This window comes from Rhinatrema bivittatum, chromosome 1, assembly GCF_901001135.1.
Source record: "Rhinatrema bivittatum chromosome 1, aRhiBiv1.1, whole genome shotgun sequence".
Lineage (NCBI taxonomy): Eukaryota > Metazoa > Chordata > Amphibia > Gymnophiona > Rhinatrematidae > Rhinatrema > Rhinatrema bivittatum.
Genome location: NC_042615.1, coordinates 681,319,404 through 681,344,362, shown reverse-complemented (window position 1 = coordinate 681,344,362; position 24,959 = coordinate 681,319,404). Strand labels below are relative to the sequence as shown.

Here is a 24,959-nt window from a genome sequence, read left to right as displayed (position 1 = left end):
TGGTTGTTCCATTCTGTATGTTTCTGTTTAAGGCCTCCATAACACTTTCCGGAATGCCCTTAATGCCATGTATAAATATGCATAAAAGAAAAGCAGCATTGCATCAAAATATACCAAAATCTATCCATCGGAGTTGCTGACAATATTAAATGCCATAAGATGGAAATTCATCTAATTCACATCAGCAGATTATTATCCAAAAGTGTTTCTACACTTTCTACATATTATTAAATATGGTGAATAGGTCTGAGTCAGTATTTCCTCTTTTCAAGCTTTGCCTGACCAAAACAGAGACACAATAGGTGGCTGCCAACATCTGGGGGAGGAAAGTGACAAGTCAACATGGTCATGGTGAAATTTTCCTCTCCTCACCCCCTCCACAGGCCACATCTCTAAAAACCAGTACTACACCCCCAAAGAGAAAAGGACTGTTTCAGAGCTCTCGCATAGGTGTATGGTACCTGGTTGCTCGGTAAGCACCATCTCTCTCCTGGGCTGTCTATTTGTCACCATGTAGATTTTATACTGGTTCAGTGGCTGAAGCAAACTGAGAAAATTAGTGTTAGAATAATTTTTGGGTGCAAACAAATTGGCAGCTGCCACTGGGCCTGGGATTGGGCCCAAAGAGATCCGTGGCCTAGGATGAATTACTAAGGGCTCTGGCCCAAAGGCAGAAGCTGCTGCTGCTGCCGCCGCAGTCCAAGACATCATTACTGTGGTGGGTCAGAATCTGGCAAAAGCTGTTGTAGCTGCAGACTGGGATTGTTCCCTGCCCACATAGAAGAGAGGCTGCATCAGTGGGGAGAGATGAAAAAAAAAAACAAAACTACTAGACAAAATTAAAACAAATCAAAAAAGTTGCCAGAGGATGTGGTTAGTGCTGCAGTTAGTGTAGCTGGGTTCAAAAAAGGTTTGGATAAGTTCTTGGAGGAGAAGTCCATTAACGGCTATTAATCAAGTTTACTTAGGGGTAGATTTTCAGAGCCCTGCTCGCCTAAATCCGCCCAAAACCGGGCGGATTTACGCGAGCAGGGCCCTGCGCGCCGGGAAGCCTATTTTACATAGGCCTCCCGGCGCGCGCAGAGCCCCGGGACTCGCGTACGTCCCGGGGTTCTCGGAGGGGGGCGTGGCGGGGGGCGGGGCCGGAGCGCGCGGCGTTGCGGGGGCGTGTCGGCAGCGTTTTGGGGGCGGGTACGGGGCGCGGCCCCGGCCCGGGGGCGCGGCCGCGCCCTCCGTACCCGCCCCCAGGTCGCGGCCCGGCGCGCAGCAGGCCCGCTGGCGCGCGGGGATTTACGTCTCCCTCCGGGAGGCGTAAATCCCCCGACAAAGGTAAGGGGGGGGTGTAGACAGGGCCGGGTGGGTGGGTTAGGTAGGGGAAGGGAGGGTAAGGTGAGGGGAGGGCAAAGGAAAGTTCCCTCCGAGGCCGCTCCGATTTCGGAGCGGCCTTGGAGGGAACGGGGGGAGGCAGCGCGGCTCGGCGCGCGCAGGCTATACAAAATCGATAGCCTTGCGCGCGCCGATCCAGGATTTTAGTGGATACGCGCGGCTCCGCGCGTATCTACTAAAATCCAGCGTACTTTTGTTTGCGCCTGGAGCGCAAACAAAAGTAGGCTGTTCGCGCTCGTCTGAAAATCTACCCCTTAGAGAATAGCCACTGCCATTAATTGCATCAGTGGCATGGGATCTTCTTGGTGTTTGGGTAATTGCCAGGTTCTTATGGCCTGGATTGGCCTCTGTTGGAAACAGGATGCTGGGCTTGATGGACCCTTGGTCTGACCCAGCATGGCAATTTCTTATGTTCTTATGGGAATATGCAAGCTTAAAAGCAGTGCGCAGCAGCAGGTTTACCTTAACCCACTTCTTCCACCCCTCCCTGTCCCCTCCCACAGAAAGTTTGGAGGATTGGCAGAGCTAGGGAGTACCGACAGCAGGGGCATGGATGGCTGGTGATGCTCCTGCTCCTTCACTTAACACTGCTGCAGGCTCCTTCTGCTCCTCCTGCTCTCCTTTCAGGTCCTAAATTGACTGACATGTCACGTGTGTGGCCGTGTGACCCCCGTTTCTACTCTTGTTTGTATGTGCAAGACCAGGGCGGGACCCAGCTGGACTGGGATAACAGCATAGACCTAGCTGTGTTCAGGAGGTCCCTAAGCCTCCCAGAGGAAGGCAGCCCCCATAAGTACGCTGGCATATGAAAAGGGAGTGAGTGTACATTGACCAAGAAAGCAAGGCAGTCTACAGCCCATATGTTGTAAGTGAATAGGGTTAAGGTAGGAAGTATATTGAGAAGTTTGTGTTTGTGTAATCGAGTTTTTATCTGCATTAGAAAGGCTGGAGTCAGTATGGATTTCGGTCTCCAGCCTGGGAAACTCCGGTCGGTCTCCCACAGGCTGCTTCACTAAGAGTCTGCATCTTGAAGTGTGCATATGTATGGCAAAGCCTCCACAACAGGCACTCTCACTCAAGCAAATGCACCAAAAAAGCAAAACAAGAACAACAAAAAGGAAATATGGAAAATAGAGAAAATAAAAATAAGACCAAAAAAACAAAAACTCTGAACACAGATTTCCACTCTTAGAGAAAATATTCAACTTATTTTTCTCTTGAATGTTATAGAGCTAACAGAGTACTATGCAGCTATAGAAGGAGGGAAGGGGGATATTTTAAATGGACTCACTTTTAAGTGGGCCTCTTAAGTCGAGTTTTCTTTCTGAGAAATCTCCACTGGCTCCTACTCTGAAGTGGCCCCCATTTATTAATTTCATTGTGACTGTATTACATTGTGTTTTTTACCTGAAGGTTTATACTTCCTGCACTGGCAATAACCTTAACACTTTTGTATCCCCAAAAGAGTCGAGTAAATAGGATGTTAAACCGCATCTCCCAAATAACGTACAGATTTTCAATCTAAGTCAAAAAGCAAGGAGGCACCGTCCTCAGTCCATAGCCAAGAACTTTCATTTGGTCTTATCCAAGATGCGAGAAGCTATCGTGGACATACTAACTGCCCCTCTGTCCTGCAGTTAAAGAAAGCCCTTTCAAACCAGCAAAATGCACACATAGAAACATGGTCTTCTTGTATGCTAAAATGGCACTGAGGACTATCTGTGCCATATCTAAGGTTACTATAATATCATGATATTTTAAAGGAGACTCATGCAAGAAGGACAGTTGTAATCAGTGATTTCAGACAATCTCAATATTTCTATAATAAACCCTATAAAAGGGGATCTGAATATATAATGAGCTCTATGCTTCAAGCACCAATAGAAATGGAAGGTGACATTTTCTCTGCTCCACCTCAGTTTGGAGGGAGGGTAGAATCCATTTATTCTCTGACTGAAGCAAACAGAATTACAGGAACAAATACATGCCTTGTGAGGCAAAGGTTTGAGCTAAACAGTCCAGGACATAAAGCTTAAGAGGCATGAATAAAGTCAGTTACCTCTGGCTGAGTTAGTAAAAGGTCTCTCTCATGTGCTGACAGATGAGGTGGCAAGCGAGGAAAATGAGAATCCGTGACTGGTTCCCCTATAAGGGAGGTAAAGATATGTTCAGCTTTTTATCACCACCACCAGTGACCTCTTCAAAACAGCAACATTGTAGTATGGTTTTTGACAACTTGAAATATTTCTCTGCTAGCTAATCTGTTTTTCAGGTGCCACCATTAATGTAATGGTATCAGAGATTCATTGACCTCATGTTTCTTCATATGACACCTGAAACTCTTCCTGACTATCTGATCACAAAAATATTAAAAAACAAAAATCTACCTTTTTGTGTTCACATACTGAATTCAGAAGAATTTTTTAAATTGCTTTAATACTATTATCCTAATGGTCATTTTTTATTTGATAAACCATCTTTCTTTAAAAAACAAAACAAAACATCAAAACGGTTTACAGAGAAAAATAAAATACATACATAGTAAATCAAATATATATCACTCTAAAAAACAAATCATAATTAAAAACAAATGTAAAATATCAACATAAAAAACACAATATTAGATAATGCAACCATGAGATACCATCTAAAAAACCCAAAAATAACTAGCAAATTGAAATATGTCTTGAGGTGATTCACATTAGCTGCTAATTCATCAAATACCTTTGTAAAAAAAATCACACCTCTGCTATATTTTCTAAATTTCAGCTAATTCTTTTCCAGGCACAAGTCCAATGGTAAAAAATTCCACAGGACAGGGCCTGGTATTGAAAAGAGGACTGCCTCATCTCTTTTAACCTGACATTGCGTGGAGAAGGCAATTTTAGTAACTCCAGCTTTGACAATGTTCTAGATGGTCTATAGGCACCCCTTTACAGACTGCTTTATGGGTAAGGCACAGAATCTTAAAGGCAATCCTAGTCTGGACTGGTAACCAATGTAATTCCTTAAGTAGAGGTGTAATGTGATTGAATTTAGAGACCACAAAAATCACTCTGGCCACAGTATTTTGTAATAATTTAATTTTCCTCTGTTAATCCTATATACAGGTACTTACAATAATCCAGACGTGACAGGAGTAAAAGTATAAGTAATAGTTATAGGGTCACATTTTTGAAAGCTGGCTTTTAACCTACAGATCATGTCAATGATATAAAATACTGATCTTGTTACTCCCAAAATCTGAGCTGACAGTGATAAAGAGGAATCGAGCTTTACGCCTAAAACTGTAAAGTTACTAACGATAACTTAATCCCTTTAATTTTAGGAGCTACTAGATTGTTCTTCTGAATTGAAAACCAAATCGCTTCAGATTTCAGAGGATTTACTTAAAGTTTATGCTCCGATAACCATGAGGCAACTGTATTGATTGACTTGTTAAAATTAGTAAAAACAACAATTATAACCAAGAATCTGGATCAATGTAGCTAGCGAGGGCCAAAAATAAACTGAAAACCCAGGAACTTTTCAGTGAAAATCGGTTTAAATTGGAAAAAAAAACCCTACTGATAGCCAAGAGGTCAATAATCAAAAGGTTTGTCTAGCTAACTTTAGGCGTTAGCTGGACAAATCTTACTGTTTCAATTTCTCCATCCGCTATCTGTCTAAATTTTGTCTACACAAATCACTGCATGCACGAAATTTAGCCAGATAAAAAGAGGATGTTCCCAGGGCAGAGGTTAACATTTAACTGCTTAACGCTGGCTGGCCAGTTACCTGGGTAACTGATTGGACAAATAGCAGGACTAAAGCTAGATGTATAACTTTCTTCTAATAAAAGTCCTTCTGACACACCAATCCTTCTTTGTTTTTTTCCCCGCTACACAGCAATACTGGATCGGCTTCCGCTTTGTTTTTTGGGACCATAACTTTCTTCTGATAAACTTTATCTAGTATACATTCAGCAGCATTTTTATTTGGAAGAGTGCCACTGGATATCAGGATAAAGTTATCCAGATAGTTTACCTGCTCAGCAGATTTTTGAACATGGACCTTTGTGTGAGGTGCAAAGAGAAAGCAGAATCAAATATAAACCGCAAATTCCTTGCAGAGTCAGAAAAATGAAAGGGAATAGAGTCAACAGGAACAAATTCAAGAGGACATCAGGGAAGGGGGCGTTTCACTCTCATATAGCAACACTAGAGTGAAAGAACACCAGAAGAGTAAGAAGGAACCTCAGCTGGTTCATCAATAGCTTGTGAACCAAAGTGCTCAGGTGAAGCCAGACGGGCCCCACCCTCTGCTACCATCAAAGAAAATGAGTGGGAAATAACGTAAACGACACAATTCCAAAACCTTGACCTGTGAGCTTTCTGTGCTACTTACTTTTACAGTACAGAATCTTCCCCAGGGCTCGGAAGAGAAAGAGCGAGGCATCTTTGCCACCAATGGCTTGTGGCAGTTCCTGCTTGTCCAAAACCTTTTCCAAATTCTGTTTTTGTTTTGCTCTGGATGAGGTTTTCCCCAGTTTGGGAGCAGTTTTCCCCTTCTTGATTGACCACGAGGTATCTCGAAGTGAGGAATCTGTGACAGACAAGTGAACAAGAAATTTGGATGAAAGATCCTACAGTCATTTGTAAAAGTCCTTTAACCCATACAGAGGTTCACAGGGGTCAGGCTAGGTCCATTTGCAGCATCAGTACTAGCTAAATTACTTAAAATCAAGACTATTGCTCAGCAAACTGATGCCTCAAGAAAGGGCTGCTGTTGGTGCCCCACCCCTCGCGGCAGTTAAAAACTCGCCAGCTGTCTCTGCAGCTCTTCTAGTTGCCCAAATAGTTAGGTAGGCTGAGCTGCTACTGGCCAGCTTGGGAAGAGCACATGCATGTTCGGGGAGTGGGGGTTTTGATACATAAGGCAGGGAGTAGTGCAGTACACTGCTTGCCCCGTTGCTGCCATTCTCCCACACATCTAACTACAACAATCTTTTGGGATCCCAGTCAGTCTCCTGGCTTGTTCACCCGTTGCAATGACCTTTCTTAATATATCAGCTTACCCATTCCCTGGCTGTACTGCTTACTCAAGTCTTTTTTCCCTTTTACTATTATTTTATTTCCCATATATGGTATTTGCACTATTTTTGTGTAAATGTGTGCACCTATGTTATTCAGAATAAATAACCATAAACAAGAACTAGAAACATGTAGAAATAAACTTTAGCATGAAATGCAACAGTGGAAAAGTAAAAACAGAATAGCATTTTCTCCTGGGGAGGGGAAAGGAAAATTGGTTCTTACCTGCTAATTTTCGTTCCTGTAGTACCTTGGATCAGTCCAGACAGCTGGGATTTGCCTCCCTTCCAGCAGATGGAGACAGAGAAAAACTTCGAGAGCACCCTCTCTGAACCTGGTGTGCCACCTGCTGCTCCTCAGTATGTACTCGCACCCAAGCAGAACAATAGTATTCAAATAACCATGCAACTCAATTAACTTCCCTGTACCCCCGAACGAGCAGAGGATAAAGAACCGAACTTCGAAATGTGAACCTCCTGGAAACAATATAATAGCCTATGCCACTCTTCAGAAAAGGCTAGAAATAATAAGAACATAAGAACATGCCATGCTGGGTCAGACCAAGGGTCCATCAAGTCCAGCATCCTGTTTCCAACAGTGGCCAATCCAGGCCATAAGAACCTGGCAAGTACCCAAAAACTAAGTTTATCCCATGCTACTGATGCTAGTAATAGCAGTGGCTATTTTCTAAGTCAACTTAATTAATAGCAGGTAATGGACTTCTCCAAGAACTTATCCAATCCTTTTTTAAACACAGCTATACTAACTGCACTAACCACATCCTCTGGCAACAAATTCCAGAGTTTAATTGTGCGTTGAGTAAAAAAGAACTTTCTCCGATTAGTTTTAAATGTGCCCCATGCTAACTTCATGGAGTCCCCCCTAGTCTTTCTATTATCCGAAAGAATAAATAACCGATTCACATCTACCCGTTCTAGACCTCTCATGATTTTAAACATCTCTATCATATCCCCCCTCAGCCGTCTCTTCTCCAAGCTGAACAGCCCTAACAGCCTTTCCTCATAGGGGAGCTGTTCCATTCCCCTTATCATTTTGGTTGCTCTTCTCTGTACCTTATATGCGCAAAGGCCCATGGGACTAGCTCTAAGGTAGACGCCTTGGAACCAAGAACCTGTAAATAATCCCAGACTCTGGGCACCTAGGCTCGCCACAAATTATGGACTTGGCACTGCACCTTGCAAATCCTGTCTTTGGAGAGAAAGACCTTCCCCACTCGGGTATTGAAGCACGCTCCCAAAAATTCCAGGACCTGGGAGTGGACTAAATGTCTCATGGCGAGTTTGACTACCCAGCCCAGGGACCTCAGGTGACATAAGACCACATCCACTGCCTGGGAGCATAGAACTTCTGACTTCGCTCAGATAAGCCAATCGTTCAGGTAGGGATGCACCAGAACCCCCACCTTCCTGAGGACTGCTGCTACCACCACCATAACTTTGGTGAAGGTCTGTGGCGCTGTGGCAAAGCCGAAAGATAGAGCACAAAACTGGAAATGTTACCCTGGCGCATTAACCTCTGATGGTCCGATATGGAGATAGGCTTCCGTCAGGTCCAGGGATGCCAAATATATTCGCCCTTTCGTACCGCTGCAATGACAGAGCACGAATGCCCAGGGCAGAAACTTCAAATATCTTCTTGAGATAACCCTCCAATTTGCGATCCTGGAGATCTTTCAGAGCCGCAGCATCTGCCACAGGAATGGACGTGCACTTGGTGACCACCGTAACATAGGTATCGACTTTTGGAAATCGCAGAAGCTCCAAGACCTCCTCAGTCAAGGGGTAAAGCTTGTTCATTGCCCTGCTGACTTTGAGGCCAGTCTCAGGAGTATCCCACTCCCGGAGCATCATCTGTCTGAGCAAGTCATGCAAAGGGAAAGTCATAGCAGGCCCCCGCAAACCCGTGAGAACTGGGTCCACTGTGTCCGGGCTTGGGTCCGATGGAGATTCCGCAATTCCTAGCTCTGCCAGGATATGAGGAATTAGGGGCGCCATCTCGTCACGCCGAAAAAGGCACACCACCTTACGGTCACCCCCCTCCACAGATGGTAGGCGTTCAGGCTCGGCATTAAGGTCCGGGGCGTCCGGGAGCGGCATGGGGTCCGCAGGCCTCTTCCCCGGATCCGAATCTTCGGCAGCGACCTCCCGAGTGGGGCCTGGGAGTGAACTCTCCGGATCCTGGTCGCCGATGGCGTATCCTCCCTCCTGGGGTTCTTAGCTGGCGGACCCCCCCCTGGGGGTTGGGGAGATCCCGCTTAGAAGCACCACTGGCTAAAAAGGCCTGGTGCATTAACAAGATAAACTCTGGAGAATAAACCGTGAGCCCCCCAAAATTCTCTCCGGGGGACATGAGGTCCTCACTATGGAGCCCTTTCACTGCTCCTCGGGCTGCCCTAGGACTGGCACTAGCTGGAGAAAGTGCTGGGGGAAGATCCCTACCCCCCACAGCTCTCTCTCCTCCGCGGTGCGAAAAGCGCCCAAAATGGCCACCGTTCCAGCGCTCAGGGGAAACGGCTGGGAGCCCCAGAGCAGTGAGCAGCCTCCCGGCGCTCGACTGCTGCATACCCGCCCCACAAATGTGCCCGAAAGCCACAAGAGGGGGGAGGAAGAATGACTGGGAGGGAAGAAAAAACATCGACCTCGCTTCCAACATCTCCCCTGAGCCCAAAATCATCTCGCAGATGCTCATCTCTGTCTCCTGCAGGATTTTTTGGATGGGCACTGCCATGATCTTATTTTTTTTGCACGGGGGGAGGGTTGAAACCACAAACTGGAGGATGTGAAGCATTTTTTGCCCTGGATTTTTCCTCCTCTTTAAGAACATAAGAAAATGCCATACTGGGTCAGACCAAGGGTCCATCAAGCCCAGCATTCTGTTTCCAAAAGTGGCCAATCCAGGCCATAAGAACCTAGCAAGTACCCAAAAACTAAGTCTATTCCATGTTACCATTGCTAATGGCAGTGGCTATTCTCTAAGTGAACTTAATAGCAGGTAATGGACTTCTCCTCCAAGAACTTATCCAATCCTTTTTTAAACACAGCTATACTAACTGCACTAACCACATCTTCTGGCAACAAATTCCAGAGTTTAATGATTTTAAACATCTCTATCATATCCCCCCTCAGCATCTCTTCTCCAAGCTGAAAAGTCCTAACCTCTTTAGTCTTTCCTCACAGGGGAGCTGTTCCATTCCCCTTATCATTTTGGTAGCCCTTCTCTGTACCTTCTCCATGGCAATTATATCTTTTTTGAGATGCGGCGACCAGAATTGTACACAGTATTCAAGGTGCGGTCTCACCATGGAGCGATACAGAGGCATTATGATATTTTCCGTTTTATTCACCATTCCCTTTCTAATAATTCCCAACATTCTATTTGCTTTTTTGACTGCCGCAGCACACTGAACCGACGATTTCAATGTGTTATCCACTATGACGCCTAGATCTCTTTCTTGGGTTGTAGCACCTAATATGGAACCCAACATTGTGTAATTATAGCATGGGTTATTTTTCCCTATATGCATCACCTTGCACTTATCCACATTAAATTTCATCTGCTATTTGGATGCCCAATTTTCCAGTCTCACAAGGTCTTCCTGCAATTTATCACAATCTGCTTGTAATTTAACTACTCTGAATAATTTTGTGTCATCTGCAAATTTGATTATCTCACTCGTCGTATTTCTTTCCAGATCATTTATAAATATATTGAAAACTAAGGGTCCCAATACAGATCCCTGAGGCACTCCAATGTCCACTCCCTTCCACTGAGAAAATTGTCCATTTAATCCTACTCTCCGTTTCCTGTCTTTTAGCCAGTTTGCAATCCACGAAAGGACATCGCCACCTATCCCATGACTTTTTACTTTTCCTAGAAGCCTCTCATGAGGAACTTTGTCAAACACCTTCTGAAAATCCAAATATTCTACATCTACCGGTTCACCTTTAGCCACATGTTTATTAACTCCTTCAAAAAAGTGAAACAGGTTTGTGAGGCAAGACTTGCCTTGGGTAAAGCCATGCTGACTTTGTTCCACTAAACCATGTCTTTCTATATGTTCTGTGATTTTGATGTTTAGAACACTTTCCACTATTTTTCCTGACACTGAAGTCAGGCTAACCGATCTGTAGTTTCCCGGATCGCCCCTGGAGCCCTTTTTAAATATTGGGGTTATATTTGCTATCCTCCAGTCTTCAGGTACAATGGATGATTTTAATGATAGGTTACAAATTTTTACTTATAGGTCTGAAATTTCATTTTTTAGTTCCTTCAGAACTCTGGGGTGTATACCATCTGGTCCAGGTGATTTAATACTCTTCAGTTTGTCAGTCAGGTCTACCACATCTTCTAGGTTCACCGTGATTTGATTCAGTCCATCTGAATCATTACCCATGAAAACCTTTCCATTACGGGTACGTCCCCAACATCCTCTTCAATAAACACCGAAGCAAAGAAATAATTTAATCTTTCCGCGATGGCCTTATCTTCTCTAAGTGCCCCTTTAACCCCTCGATCATCTAATGATCCAACTGACTCCCTCACAGGCTTTCTGCTTCGGATATATTTAAAAAGTTTTTACTGTGAGTTTTTGCCTCTACAGCCAACTTCTTTTCAAATTCTCTCTTAGCCTGTCTTATCAATGTCTTACATTTAACTTGCCAACGTTTATGCTTTATCCTATTTTCTTCTGTTGGATCCTTCTTCCACTTTTTGAATGAAGATCTTTTGGCTAAAATAGCTTCTTTCACCTCCTCTTTTAACCATGCCGGTAATCGTTTTGCCTTCTTTCGACCTTTCTTAATGTGTGGAATACATCTGGACTGTGCTTCTAGAATGGTATTTTTTAACAATGACCACGACTCTTGGACATTTTTTACTTTTGTAGCTGCTCCTTTCAGTTTTGTTTTTTTTTTAAATTTTTCTCATTTTATCAAAGTTTCCCTTTTGAAAGTTTAGCACGAGAGCCTTGGATTTGCACACTGTTCCTGCCATTTTCTTTACAAAATTGGTGGAGAGGTCCTTTGGAAACTTTCTCCTTTCCTATGGAAGAGAGTGACCCAATGGGAGACCTGTTGATTCCTCCTGATCAAAATAGCCTTCAGATTCATAAGTGTACCCCAAGAAATACTCAGACTGAGCCAGAATCAAAAGTTGACAGCTCAGTCTGAGTTTGCATCTGGCTAGAAGACAAGGCCTCTGTGAGGGTACCCCTTTGCCTGTTGGTTTCTAGATCTTGATGAACCTCTGTACTTTGGGAAGCTTCCCTCATTCCCTTACCCGATGCAATGGAAATTGGCATGACACAGTGGTTTTCGATGCCAGTGCTTCCTTGGACACCAGCATCGGGGTCTTTCTGTCAGATGCCATAAGAGTTTCCAGCAGGGAATGGACATCAGTTTACAAGTCCATCAATAATGTTAAGGCCAATGCACCCATGCTTGCAACCCTTCGATCCAACACTGCTTGGATCCTTTCCCCGCCCCACCCCCCCAAGTCCTCCTTGAAAATTGCCAATGCCACATCTTCCTCAGACAACCGAGGAAATCAGTGGCTAGCATCTAGGCCCTTGGAGCCTTTTCCAATTCTCAAGATCAATGAGAGGGTGAGCTGCCATTTCTATGGGAATGCTTCAGGGGATTTACTGCTGCAGCTAAAATTGCTCCGATCTCAGCATCATGCATGCAAATGGGACTGATGCCAATGCTTGGCATTGGTAGTCTTTGATGCTAGTGACAATGAAATGGAACCCTTCACTTTCTTCAGAATTTATTTTATTTATTTAAAAGCTTTTGAATTCTGCATCTTTCAATACTTTTTCAGTGTGGATTACAACACAAACATTCACAAAAAATGGAGTGAACTAGATATTGGTTTGTCTGTCTGGCCTCTGTGAGAGCTCAATGGTGGGGGAGATCGATGTTTCCTCAATGATGACGCATTGCTAGCGTTCTGGGCCCTTCATTGCCAGTTCCAATGGGCTAAATTTACTTTTCCTGAAGAGCTTCTCCATAAGCTCACGGCAGGAAATACATCCTCTGGGAGTCATTTTCCTACATATGGAACCCTCTTGAGTCGTCATGATATCCCCCAGACTGAGCACACACCTATCACGGAAATCCATAATAGACAAGATGAATCTGCACCAAGGGCACTTCCTGGAGCCACTGGCCCTCTCTTCTTTTTGGGCCACTGACCGAAAAACTAATAAGATGAAATCAAATGATTCAATTTTTAGAAAACCTGACAGACAGCACTCAGTGCACTAATGTTGATGCACACGGTGGTTGATGAAAACTGTAAGAAAAACACTGTGAAACAATTGAAAATTTGTTCACAGAGAGAGACAAACGCAACCATTAGGCTTTGCAGAAAAACAAACTGAAGGACCCCTGTGACACAGGACAGCATGCACATACAGAATAGAGCATGTTAGAAGCATCTAGATGCTTTGGAGTAATCTTCAGCAGCCAAACTCTGTCAGATGATATCACTTATCTGTGAGACTTTCACATCCTGCTTGTCCTCAGAGAATACAAAAATATCAGAGATGCACATTCTCCAAGACTAACAGAGTAAATCAAAGATTTTCCATAAAAGAAAAAGCAGCAAACTCTATAATTCTTGGGGAAAACAGGAGAAATGGGAGCAAAATATGTTGCATCTTGCCAGCTAGCCAAAAATATAATCTGATCAAGGAAAATATGGACTATCACCAGAACCTGGGAATTTTACTAATAGCTCAGTAAATGAGATAGGAGTTCCAAAGAAGGGGGCACGGATACTGTTTTATCATCTGTTAGCTTGGATTTAATAGCTATATTGGAATCCTCACAAAGAGAAATCATTACACGTACTACTTTGTAACACCAATTTTTTTCATGTGAAAACATTTTGAGAACAAATTTGGAAAATATTGACATATCTAAACCCCTTAAAACATTGGTAACCATTCCTTAAGTGTACCCCTTCTCCTCCTGGCTCTAACCCCCATACAAGAAAAGCAATTTTATTGTCCATTCTACATGGCGAAAAGTTAATTAATCTCTGCAATTACCTTTCAAAGAAGAAAACTGGAGACTGTTTATTGCACTTCTAATGTCACCTGAGCTACCAGAACAAAGCAGCTCCAGGGTAGTTTTGTCAGGAACAATTCTTCCTCCACTCTAAAAGTAAGAAAAAGACAACAAATTAAAGGACTTGAGGAAACGGAGATTAACAGCTATAGCCCAGGTGCAATACTGACCAGGGGGGCAGGGAGACACAGTTTATTTCTCAGATTTCTCGTACTCACACATGGAACCATGCTGCAGTACCACTGAGGGATCTGAGCTGTGGGGGAAGGGGACATCACACATGGTTACTGTGGCAACAGCATGGTTGACCAGAAGCAGCACCGAAGGAGGCCCCAGGAGGCCAAACAGCCTCACTCCGCTGGCTCAGGCGGTTGCCGCAGTATTCATTTTTGATTGAGTTCTGGAAGCATCTATTTAGGCAGGGGTCCCCCAAACTTTTCCAGCAAAAGCTTATATGTGACATTTCAAATCACTAAGAGGGCTGGGGGGGGGGGGGGCATGTCTCCCTGGGAGAGTCTTACCCTTTAGGTGATTTGAAATGCTGGGGAAGAGAGGCGGCAGATTACCTAGAGGTATGGCAGACAGAGGGTTACAAAGAATATTCTAGGAAGTTGTACATGTAACTTTAAATCAAATGAGCAAGGGAGATAGGATTCTCCTCCCCTGCTGTATTTTTTTCTAACATACCACTGCCAATAAGGACCCAAGTTCCTTCTCCATTTATTCCCTTCTCACAGCTTGTTCTGCCTTCGCAGTGTATTTGAACGTGTATTTATATATGTTTCTTTATTACACTGCCGCCTGCATCAATTTATGTAATTGCTTAGCTTAGGTTCTCTAAATGTTGTACAGCTAACCCTCCATACTGATTATTGTTTAAATGTTGCTGAGCTTCTGATCGGATCTGTTCCTGTTTGCTTCTCCTCTGTCTATGTTCTCTTGCCTCTTCCTCTTGATCTTTTGCCCCTTGAAATCGCTGGCAGACCTTACTTCCTGTTGAAAACTCAGTTTGGCTCTGGCCAAGCTTGCAGCTCTCCAGAATTCTTCTGTGGGCTCCTACAAGCATTGCTCCCTTACCTTCTCTCTCATCTATTTCCCACCCCCTGCTGGTTTCTGCAGTTTACTGGTAGCTACAGCTTTCTATACGACTTCAGTTGTCTGCCTATGACTCAGAGTTTCTCTGTATACCAGGTCTGCTGTCTGTGCAGTTATCTTCACTACCATGCCATTAGCAGTGAGTGTCAAACATTAAGATCTGAGTTCTCTCTGACTCTGGGAAGCCTAAAAAGGAAGAGGTTTAACTTTCTGGATAGGCTCCCGTGCTAGGACAATGGGAGCTGAGAACAGAACACACCTCCTTAGTTTTGACTCTCACATCTTTCAGTTCCTTCATCTACCCCCTGCTCCATTGTCCTCTTTATTCTTCCATTCTTTTTGTCTCATCTCTTCCACCTACTTCTTTTATTCCTCCATATCCACATCCCTCACCCCTATAATGTTTCCTTTACCACCATCCACATTTTACACCTTGCCTCCACCAGTCCCTCCATTTTCCCCAGCATCTGTCCATCCTTAGCTCTTTCCCCTCCCATTCTCCAACATTTATTCCATCTGTTTTTCCCTTTTCTCCAGCATCCACCTCACCCAATCCCCGGCATGTTCCCTACCTTTTCCCCAGCATTTCCCTCATACATACATTTCCTCTGCCTCTTAGCACACAGGCCACCCTACAGTTCTATTCTTCCCCTCCCTATACATGGAGTGAGGAGGTACTAGCAGTTGTAAGAGGCACTAAGTTTGAAGCTAGCTCTGCTCCTCCTCAAAGCCTAACAGACCACAGGAATGAGGTCTCAGCTGATTGGCCGCAGGAACTAGCACAGTAAGCTCCATCTGTCTGTCCCTTACTCACATCAGGGCTGCAGGATGTGGGTCAGAGAACTCACATACAGCTGAATGGAGGAAAGTGGAAAGGAGGACCGGGGCAGATTGCAGGAAAATATCGGCCCGGGGGATTTTTTCAAAACTGGCCCATGGGGTATCTGACTCCCTCATGCACTTTCCCTGAAGCACATGTTTCAATAGCTCCCCAAAATACGCCAAGTCAACCCTGGAACCTAGTAGAATTGAGCCAAAATATCTTCAAAATAAATTTCATCTTTCCTAAATAACTAAGAAGTTGAGGACAATCTAGACCAGGGGTGAGCAGAGCTGCAGCCCCTTTTCCATCCATGCAAATTGGTCGGGCCCCCTACACATCTGCTTGGTTGAGGTTCTGATCAGATCATAAAATGTGTCTACCAAAAAGGTGATCCCTGACTCTATTCTGGCCATATTATTTCCTGGGCTCTCTCCTATAACTAGCATTTCTTCCTGGAGCTGCTGAAGCCATTTGACCAGTGCCCTGGCTACATAGCTGCCACATACTGTTGCTTGTAAAGACAAACTGGTTGTCTCAAATGCTTTCTTCAAAAACGTTTCCACTTTTTATCTAGTGTATCTCTTAAAGCGGTGCCCCATTCTACAGGTATAGTTGTCTTCTTCAACACTATTACCACCAGGGCTTCTACCTTTGGGACTTTTAGTAACCTATCTACCTCCCCCTGCCGTAGTGGGTATAACAGAGTGGCGGGGATAGGCTTTTGCTGGTCTCCGTATAACTCTAATGACTGGGTCCCCTTGCACATCCTTTTCCTTGCCTAACTCCTGCAGGCTTAAGGTTTACATAACCTTTACTATTAGGAGGCTCAGTTCTTTCTTCCTAGACAGCCTCACTGATGCATCTTCTCCTTCAATCTCCTCCTCCTCCATGGGAGCTTCCTCTGGGTGTTCTAAATTCCCTGCATCACTCTCCAAAACACCAGGAAAGGAAGGGAGGGAGACCCAGGGAAGATCCCTCTGTCCTGGGTTTCTTTAATCCTGTGTCTTGTGAGCCCAATGGGGAACTGCCTCCCAAGGGACCTACTAATACAGCCCCTTTGGCTTTCATATCTTTAGAGGCCTGGTGCATCAGTAAAATGAATTCTGGGGAAAACTCAGTTTCTTGAACTGTGCCTTGCCTTCTAACCCCTGGGGCTTACATAAGAACATGCCATACTGGGTCAAACCAAGGGTCCATCAAGTCCAGCATCCTGTTTCCAACAGTGGCCAAGCCAGGCCATAAGAACCTGGCAAGTACCCCAAAACTAAGTCTATCCCATGCTACTGTTGCTAATAATAGCAGTGGCTATTCCCTACACACTCACACAATTTACACATCCACACACTGGTCGTACATACAAGTTGAGAGGCACCTCGGACTGTGACACAAAGGGGGTGGTATACGTCATCACCTGCCCTTGTCACTTACTGTATGTGGGGAAGACCCAACGTAGCATTAAAACCCGCATTATTGAACATAGATCGAGTATAAACATTAGTAAGGAGAATGCTCCACTAGTGTCTCACTGGTTAGAAAAATCACACACTATAGTTCAATTACAATTTTTTGTCCTTGAGGTCGTTTTACCCTCCGTTAGAGGAGGGGGATTTCCCCCTCAGGCTTCTACGGCAGGAACAGAGATGGATATTCCAACTCAATACCATTTCACCACACGGTCTCAACAGTGAGATCGAGTGGAACCATTTTATTTAGATACTTGCTGAACGGACTGCCCAGTACAGTATAGCGTAATCCTATTAGTCTATGTCACCACGTTCCTGGTTATGCGTCATCACGTTAGCGGGGTACACCTGGTTGCACTCACCATAAAAGGGCAATGACGTCAGCAAGCCAAGCCGACGTTCATTGGATGATAAAGCTGGCAAGCAATTGAGGTGATTTTCGCGCGCAAATGAAGCGCTTTTAAACTTGCTAGTAAGAAGTTGTAGATGCACTCCTACTAAGAATCATGACAGTTTGACACAGGTATGTTTTTTGAAGTTTGTTGTGAGTTAGTAAAATTTATGCACTCTGACGTCAATAGTCTGTACAGTACTAATTTTAGTTCCTGGTTTTGTATATGTTTGCGCTTTCAGATCATTGTTGAATGTATCCCCCCCCCGAGGCAGCCGGGAGGCGAAACACGGGACCGTGTTGGGGGAGTCATTGTAAGGACTGTATTTAACATAAGGAGTTGCCGCAATAAAATAATAAATAAACATTATTTTGAAAATCTTCCCAGGAACTTACTCTGTCCTTGCACGTGTGTTGCAAATAATCTACATACATAAATAGGAAATGTCACAATGGCAAAATGGGGATCTCTGTGCCCAATGAGGTTTCTTATTTTATCCTAAGGCTTTTTTATTACCTTTTTGTTTCCCTTGCAATTCTGAAACTGACAAGAGGGTGGTAGCCTAACTCCTACTATGTTCTGAAATTTCCTGCAACTAGGACTTAGCAGCTTAACTTCCTTGTACGACCCAAAGTGAGGCCTGGTGGTATAATTTTGCAACATTCTGTATTGTTACTGATCAGCAAGTTGGTGCCTTGCACAACCAATGACAGTCTTTTGAGTTGATAATTGTTGTTACTTTGTCGATTGTTATTTTTAGATTTATTTTATTGTTTTTATTTGTTTTAAATTATGTTTGTTTTAGTTGTGAACCATTTTGATCAAATATTATTTTTGTAAAAGCAGTATACAAACAATTTTTAAATAAATAAATAAAATAAATACCAGCCCAGGGTGACTCAACTCAGAATTTGTCAGAAAACTGCAGTATTGATTAGGTGTACAGACAGACCAGATCCGTGCTAAGGCCTTGTTCCAGCTCATGTGGATAGCACTTTCCTAAACTCCCCAGGTACTAAGTACAGTGAAAATTTTCTAGACAGCATTTACTATAAATCATTGTTTTACTTGTTACTAGTTGCAAATTAAATCTTTTCGGTTCACTGTTCCTGTTTTTTGTTAATAAATTCTTTAGTTTGTTAGCTCTGTCTGTCCTGATTTTTGATCCAAGTATTTTTTGTATTTGGTCTATGGGTGCATTTTCTAGGAACTGAGTAACCCCTGGATTGTGTAGTGTTTCAGTGTCCCTAGAAACCCACCAGGGGGATAGCTTGGAGGTAGAGTTCTTGCCCAGAAGGCAAGCAGAAACTCAGTTGTCAGGTGGGAGGCTGCCAGATAGGGAAATGTGCACAGGTGAAGGCAGGCCTGAGCAATACTTGGTAGGACCCTCCAAATGTCCATAGGGTTAACCTTGAGTGGGTGATAAGGGTATCACTGAGTTATGTGACTATCACAATCAAATATCAAGGTTTAAATATTGGCAGACCCCTTAGTACTCTAAATGCAGTCACCTGAGATAAGCAATTCTTTGCACAAGCTCACCATTAAAGAACTCAATGGCTTACCCTTTTATTTTAATCATTCTGTATATTACTTTGGCAACACATGTAAAACTGTCATGCTAATAAAGTTATTAAAATCAGAATCAGGCTTACCACATTAGCCTCAGCAGCGGCTATTCGATGAAGAACTTTCATCATGCTTGTCGGAGCAATGGGGTTGAAACTGTTAAAATGAATCAAGGAAAAGTAAAGTAAAGTACCACATGACACACTTCCAACTCATTTATTTATTTTAAAAGTACTTTTTGATCGCCTTACTAATTATATCTCTCAAGGTGATTTACAACATAACATTAAAACAATGTACATAATAAAACACATTTCACCAGACTAATATTGCCAAAAACAATTCACCAAGCCATTGACATAAGCCATCTTTTTAACTCATAACCAGAGCAATGTATGGGGTGAGGTGGAATGGCATGAGAACTCTTCCTCACCTAATATTAGAAAGGGAGAGCTCTTCCTGGATCTCCTTGGGAAACAGAAGTCTTTGGTTGCTGTCTCCACTGAAACTATCGGAGACTATGAACACCAGGGGACAGCGACCAGTCTGCACAAACCGCCTGGAGTTAAACAGTAGCAGATTTCAGGTTAGTGACTACAGGATCTGACTTTCAGCTGAAATTGACAGAATGTCGCTTCATTTTTCTCAAACTCACCTCAGGATTTGCTGTAAGCTGGCAGGCTCCCTATAGAACAGGTTGGGCATGTCCTGTTGAACACATGTACATAATCATTTGTCAAATGCAGGCATTCTGCATATGGAGGTAAAAAGTTAACAGTAGAAGGCAGTCCAGTACAAGTCTGGTATTAGAAATCGAATAGGGGGTTACTTATTGCTTAAACCAGCAGTGCCTCCAGCTCATCGAAAAACATTTTCACTTAAAAAAGGAAAAGTTCAGAGAATCAGATGGAAATGGAAGGAGAAAGGATAAATATCACGGAGTTTCTAGAGACTTCCCAACAACATCAAGTGGAAGGAAGAGGTACCTTATTGGTTAAATTTATGTCATCGATGGACAGAGATATAATAATGAAAAAATTTCTCCAACACAGGACAATGTTATATCTAGAACAAAAAATATGGATGTACCCAGATGTTTCGAAAGAAACTCAAAGGAAAAGGAAGAAATTCCTATCTTTGTTGCCCCAAGCAAGATTACATGGTGCTCAGATAATACTGAGATTCCCTTGCAAATGTGTGATGAGAGTGGAAGGTCACAGATATGTTTTTTATGACCCTGACCAGTTGGGGAACTTTATACAAAATCATCAATGGAATCTGGACACTGGATAAGATAGAAACAGCGTAAGATTTAAAGCTGCCTAACTTTCAGCAGTATTGAAAATATAGTTTGGTTAATATTGCTCTAAAATTAAAATGGATCTCCACATAATAGTATATAAGTGAAATACAGGAAATATATGTGTTTTTTGCAGTTTAGTTAAATGTTACCATAGTTACTTATTACATGTAAATGTAGAAATGATGAAGGGAAAATTTTTCTTTATGATTATATGCCTTTATTACTGTATTACTCGACATTTGTTATGAATGTTTGGACTGATCCTGGTACGTACAGGGAACAACCCTCTTCCTCCCTTCACCCCAGAATTGGTCTTCTCCTTTTATCCAAGGGGCACAAAGAGAACTAACTGACCTCTTCCCCTCATACACAAGCCCTGAACCATTTCTGGAGTCTGAGTAAATACCAGCTTCCACCCATACTCTTGACAGAGCACATGCCAGACAACAGTGATCCCTGACAGCTACTTCATGACATTAAACCACTTGCTTGAGGGAAAATATGATGGGAACATAAGAATTACCATACTGGGTCAGATTGAGGGTCCATCAAGCCCAGTGCCCTGTTTCCAGAAGTGGCCAATCCAGGGCACAAGTAACTAGCAAGATCTTTAAATAGATCCCATGCTGCTATTGCGCACTTGGCCAATAACAGTTTGTGGAGACACCAGAACACGGGAACACTATATGGTAATATGCAGCCATGATTATTATTACACAGAGTAGACGGGGGGGGGGGGGGGGGGGGGGGGGGGGGGGGGGGGCTATATTCAGATGCTGAGCAACTCGGCTAGTTAGCTGGATAAATGTATCCAGCTAACTAGCAGTGCTGAAGATACCCAGCTATCTTAAATTTATCCACATACGTTTATGTGGCTAACATTAGGACAGGTCAGCGGCTTGACCAGAGTTAGCTACATATGTTAAGTGGCTAACTGCGAATACTGGAGATAGCTGCATAGCTTATGCGGCTACCTCTGCTTCTTCCTAAAATGCTCCTGCCTGCCTCTGGAACATCCCAGACTTATGTAGCTAGAATTTAGCCGCATAGGGCTTGTAATTTTGCCACTTAGACAGATAACATTTCTGTTATCCATCTAAATATTTTTTGAATATTGACCTCAGGATGCTCAGAACCAATACAATTTCCTTCAACATTCACAGAAAGGTTAGGCGCCTAAAAATAAACAGTATTTAATGAAAGAAAAGGATATTCAAAGAATGACAATGTTTATATAAAAGAACATAAGAAGTGCCATGCTGGGTCAGAACAAGGTCCATCAAGCCCGGCATTCTATCTCCAACAGTGGCCAGTCCAGGTTACAAGTAGCCATCAGATCCCCACTAACTAATCTATCACTTGTATTACATTCCCAGCTCCCAGGGATAAGCGCTGGCTTTCCCAAGTTTACCTGGCTAATAACTGTTTATAGACTTTTCCTTCAGGAACTTGTCCAATTATCTTTTAAACCCTACTATATTAGTTGCCTAGACCATGTCCTCCAACAGATTCCATAGCTTGAATGCGTTCAGAGTGAAAAAAATACTTCCTATGATTTGTTTTAAATCTGTTGGATGCCAGCTTCATGGGTATCCCGTAGTCCGTTGTTTGAAAGGGTAACCAACCATTCCCTACACGTTTCACCCCTCTCATGATTATATAGATGATTTCAACCAAATCCCCTCTCAGTTATCCCTTTTCCAAGCTAAAGAGCCCTAATCTGTTTAGTCCTTTTCCAGAAGGGAGCTTCTCCATCCCCTTTTATCATTTTGTTATCTTTTTTTGTACCTTTTCTATATCTGCTGAGTTTTTTTGAGATGGAGTAAAACTGCACACAATACTGAAGCAGGCCGATGCTATACTGTGCGCTAGCCGCTTCTCATAGCTTAACATGCGATTGAACGCTTGCCCATACCCCTGATCCAATACGGGGATTAGCGCATCCAAAACGCATGTCCCAATCACCACATAGCTAATAGCGCTCATCACATGGAAATTCATGTAGATGAGGCTATTAGCTAATCCGCGCGATCCAATAAATTTTCCACGCCGCCAATGCGGCCTTGCAATGTGGCAAATTTTACGCCTGCCCAGGGGTTGGCGTGAAGGTATGCCACGCTCAAGGGTGAATTGAAAAAAAAAAAAAAAAGAAAAATCCTGCTTTCTGTGATCCCTCCTAATAGTATAGTAGCGATACTAAGTAGAAGGAACCAAATAAATAAAGTAGTATTTATTTAAAAAAAATAAAATTCTGGACATCCAGTAAACACACAAAATACAAAATCCAGGCCATGTATCGTGCGCGTGCATATGCAGGTAGTGGGAGAAAATGGATGCTTGTAGATTGAGCGACCGTTTTCCCAACGCGCTTGACAGGCCACTTGACAGCACCTCTCCTGTGTGCTTGATGCCGAGGAGGTACTAGGGATGCACATTTGTCCTAGCGCCTCCTTTTTAGCGTAACCCCTCATTTAAATAATGGATCATGAGCCCAGGAGAGGTGGCTGGGCGTGCGTTAGGAAAGTGGGCACTCAACGCTGAGCATCCGCTTTCTGTGCACATTTATTGCATCGCCCCGAAGGTGTGGGCACATCATGGATCTATAATAAAGGCATTATGACAGGGTTTCCCAAACCTGTCCTGGGGACCCCAAAGCCAATCAAGTTTTCAGGATATCCACAATGAATATGCATAAGATAAATTTGCATATACCGAGTCTCCACGACAATGCAATTTTATCTCATGATATTCATTTTGCCTATCCTGAAAACCCGACTGGCTGTGGCATCCCCAGGAGAGGTGTTACGATCGCCGGTCGAGGGACCCATTCACAACCGGCATCACTCACCCCCAACGCCACTGGATCCCCCGCAAGGCATATACTCTGCCCAATGCTGAAAACTGCCATTCTGATCTGGCTCCCTCTAGGCACTTGTGTGCCAGATCACCGGTTTCTTAAAAATCCTGCAGCGGGAAAAGCCCTGCGGTGCCCTGTGATCACTGGTCCTCCCTACATAAGCAAAACCAAAACAGCCCTACGATGCCTCAGTAACAGGTCCTCTGACGTGCCTTGCTCTGATGTTGCTTTGTTCCTGTGTTCCAGTATTCCCGTCTTGTTCCTGTACTCTTGAGTTCCTGCCTTGCCCGATCCTTATCCTCCAAACCTGCCTGGTCCTGCCACTGCCCTTCTTCTGTCTGGTCTTCTCTTGGCCAGATTTCCTGCATGATGACCTCAGTTCTGGACCCTTGACCATTCTCATTTGCTGCCTGGACCTGACCTTGCCTTGCCTGCTGCCTGCCTCGACCTCCAGCTTGTCAAACTGGTTCTCGCTGCCTGCCCTGACTTTTAGAAGGCCTTGGACTTGTTCTTGCTATTGCCCTAGGGACCCACCTAAGACTTGCCAGCTTTAAGAACCCAAGGGCTCAATCTGCGGGGGAGGTGTTGAAGTGGGTTCTTGGGTACTGCAGTGATGGCCACTCCCACGGGGAGGAGCCTGTGAGGAACCGCAGTACTAGGCTAGACTCTATACACGCAGACACAGAGAGTTTGTCTTTATTATACAGCTCGGTGGTACTGCCCGGGGTGGGCAGCAGTGAAGGTAACCCAGTAGAAGTAGTCCAGGGGTCCTCGGCAGAGGAGACCAGTCTCACACTTGAGTAGATGAAAGGCAGGACAGGGTAGCAGAGGCAGGTCCCAGATGTAGACTCAGAGTGCTGAAGCTGAAGGTGAGACAGATGGAGAGTTAGTACTCACTGAGTAGTAAGCTGTATTGATGAAGATCCTGGCAGTCAGAAGCAGATCAGATGCAGGCACCAGAGTAGGGAGAGCAGGCCCTCGAGGAGCGAGTACCCGGTTTCCCAGATAGGTCCCCTGAGGAGCGAGTACCCAGGTTAGCGATGAATTACTCCGAAGGGCAGAGAGAGAGCTTCCAGCGGCAGCTGGGAAGCGGCAGAGCAGCTTAGACTGGAGGCAGTTCAATCCAGTCCTTGCTAACTCAGTTTGTTAGCAATCAAAGTACAGGCTAAATACCAGGACGGGATGATGTCACTCGGAGGAGACGACCCCGAGGTTCCGGCCATGACGTGGATAAAGACGTGGGTGGTGACACAGTAGGAGGCCCTCAGGAAATCCTGGCGAACACCATCGCTGTTACCAATCCGGGGACGCCGGAGAGAGCGGCATGAAGACGCGGCAGCAGCCATCTTCCCAAGAGGAGAGAGAAGGAAGAAAGGTGAGGCACAGAGGTCGAAGCCGTCTGAGACCGACGGACACAACAGGTGGCTGATATAGGTGAGGCTCCAGTCAGTCCCACCACAGGGAGTGTCCACCAGATGACAGAATGGGCCTAACAGGTTTTCTACCACTCCTTGGCACCAAGGGTCCACCATCACCAGATCCATTACAACAGGTTTGGGAAACCCTGCATTATTATACTCCGTTTTGTTCTCTATTTCTTTCTAAACAATTCCTAACATTCTATTTGCTTTTTTGACCACCGCTGCATACTGAATCAAAGATTTCAAGGCTTTGTCCACAAGGACTCAAGAGGTTCTTTTCTTTGGTGGTGACTCCTAACATGGAACCCAGCATCATGTACCTATAATTGGGATAATTTTTCCCTATGTGCATTATTTTGCAATGGTCCACATTAAATTAAATGTGCCATTTAGAAGCCCAGTCTCACAAGGTCTTTCTGCAGTTCTTCACAATCCACCTCTGTTTAAACAAACTGTTTCAATTTTATGTTATTTGCAAATTTGG

General features: G+C 44.0%; 1 protein-coding gene across 2 annotated transcripts in view; it reads right to left on the bottom strand.

The window, feature by feature from the left end:
* Nucleotides 1-24,959, bottom strand: part of RAD17 (RAD17 checkpoint clamp loader component) — an 81,244-nt gene that overhangs the window by 30,028 nt on the left and 26,257 nt on the right. For both annotated transcript variants that reach the window (XM_029574290.1, XM_029574292.1), the window contains exons 7-12: nt 19,550-19,602; nt 19,328-19,453; nt 18,981-19,050; nt 13,534-13,642; nt 5,773-5,970; nt 3,446-3,531 (exon numbers count right to left, since the gene is read on the bottom strand). In XM_029574290.1, coding sequence (XP_029430150.1) covers nt 3,446-3,531; nt 5,773-5,970; nt 13,534-13,642; nt 18,981-19,050; nt 19,328-19,453; nt 19,550-19,602 — 642 coding nt within the window. The remainder of the gene's footprint in view (nt 1-3,445; nt 3,532-5,772; nt 5,971-13,533; nt 13,643-18,980; nt 19,051-19,327; nt 19,454-19,549; nt 19,603-24,959) is intronic.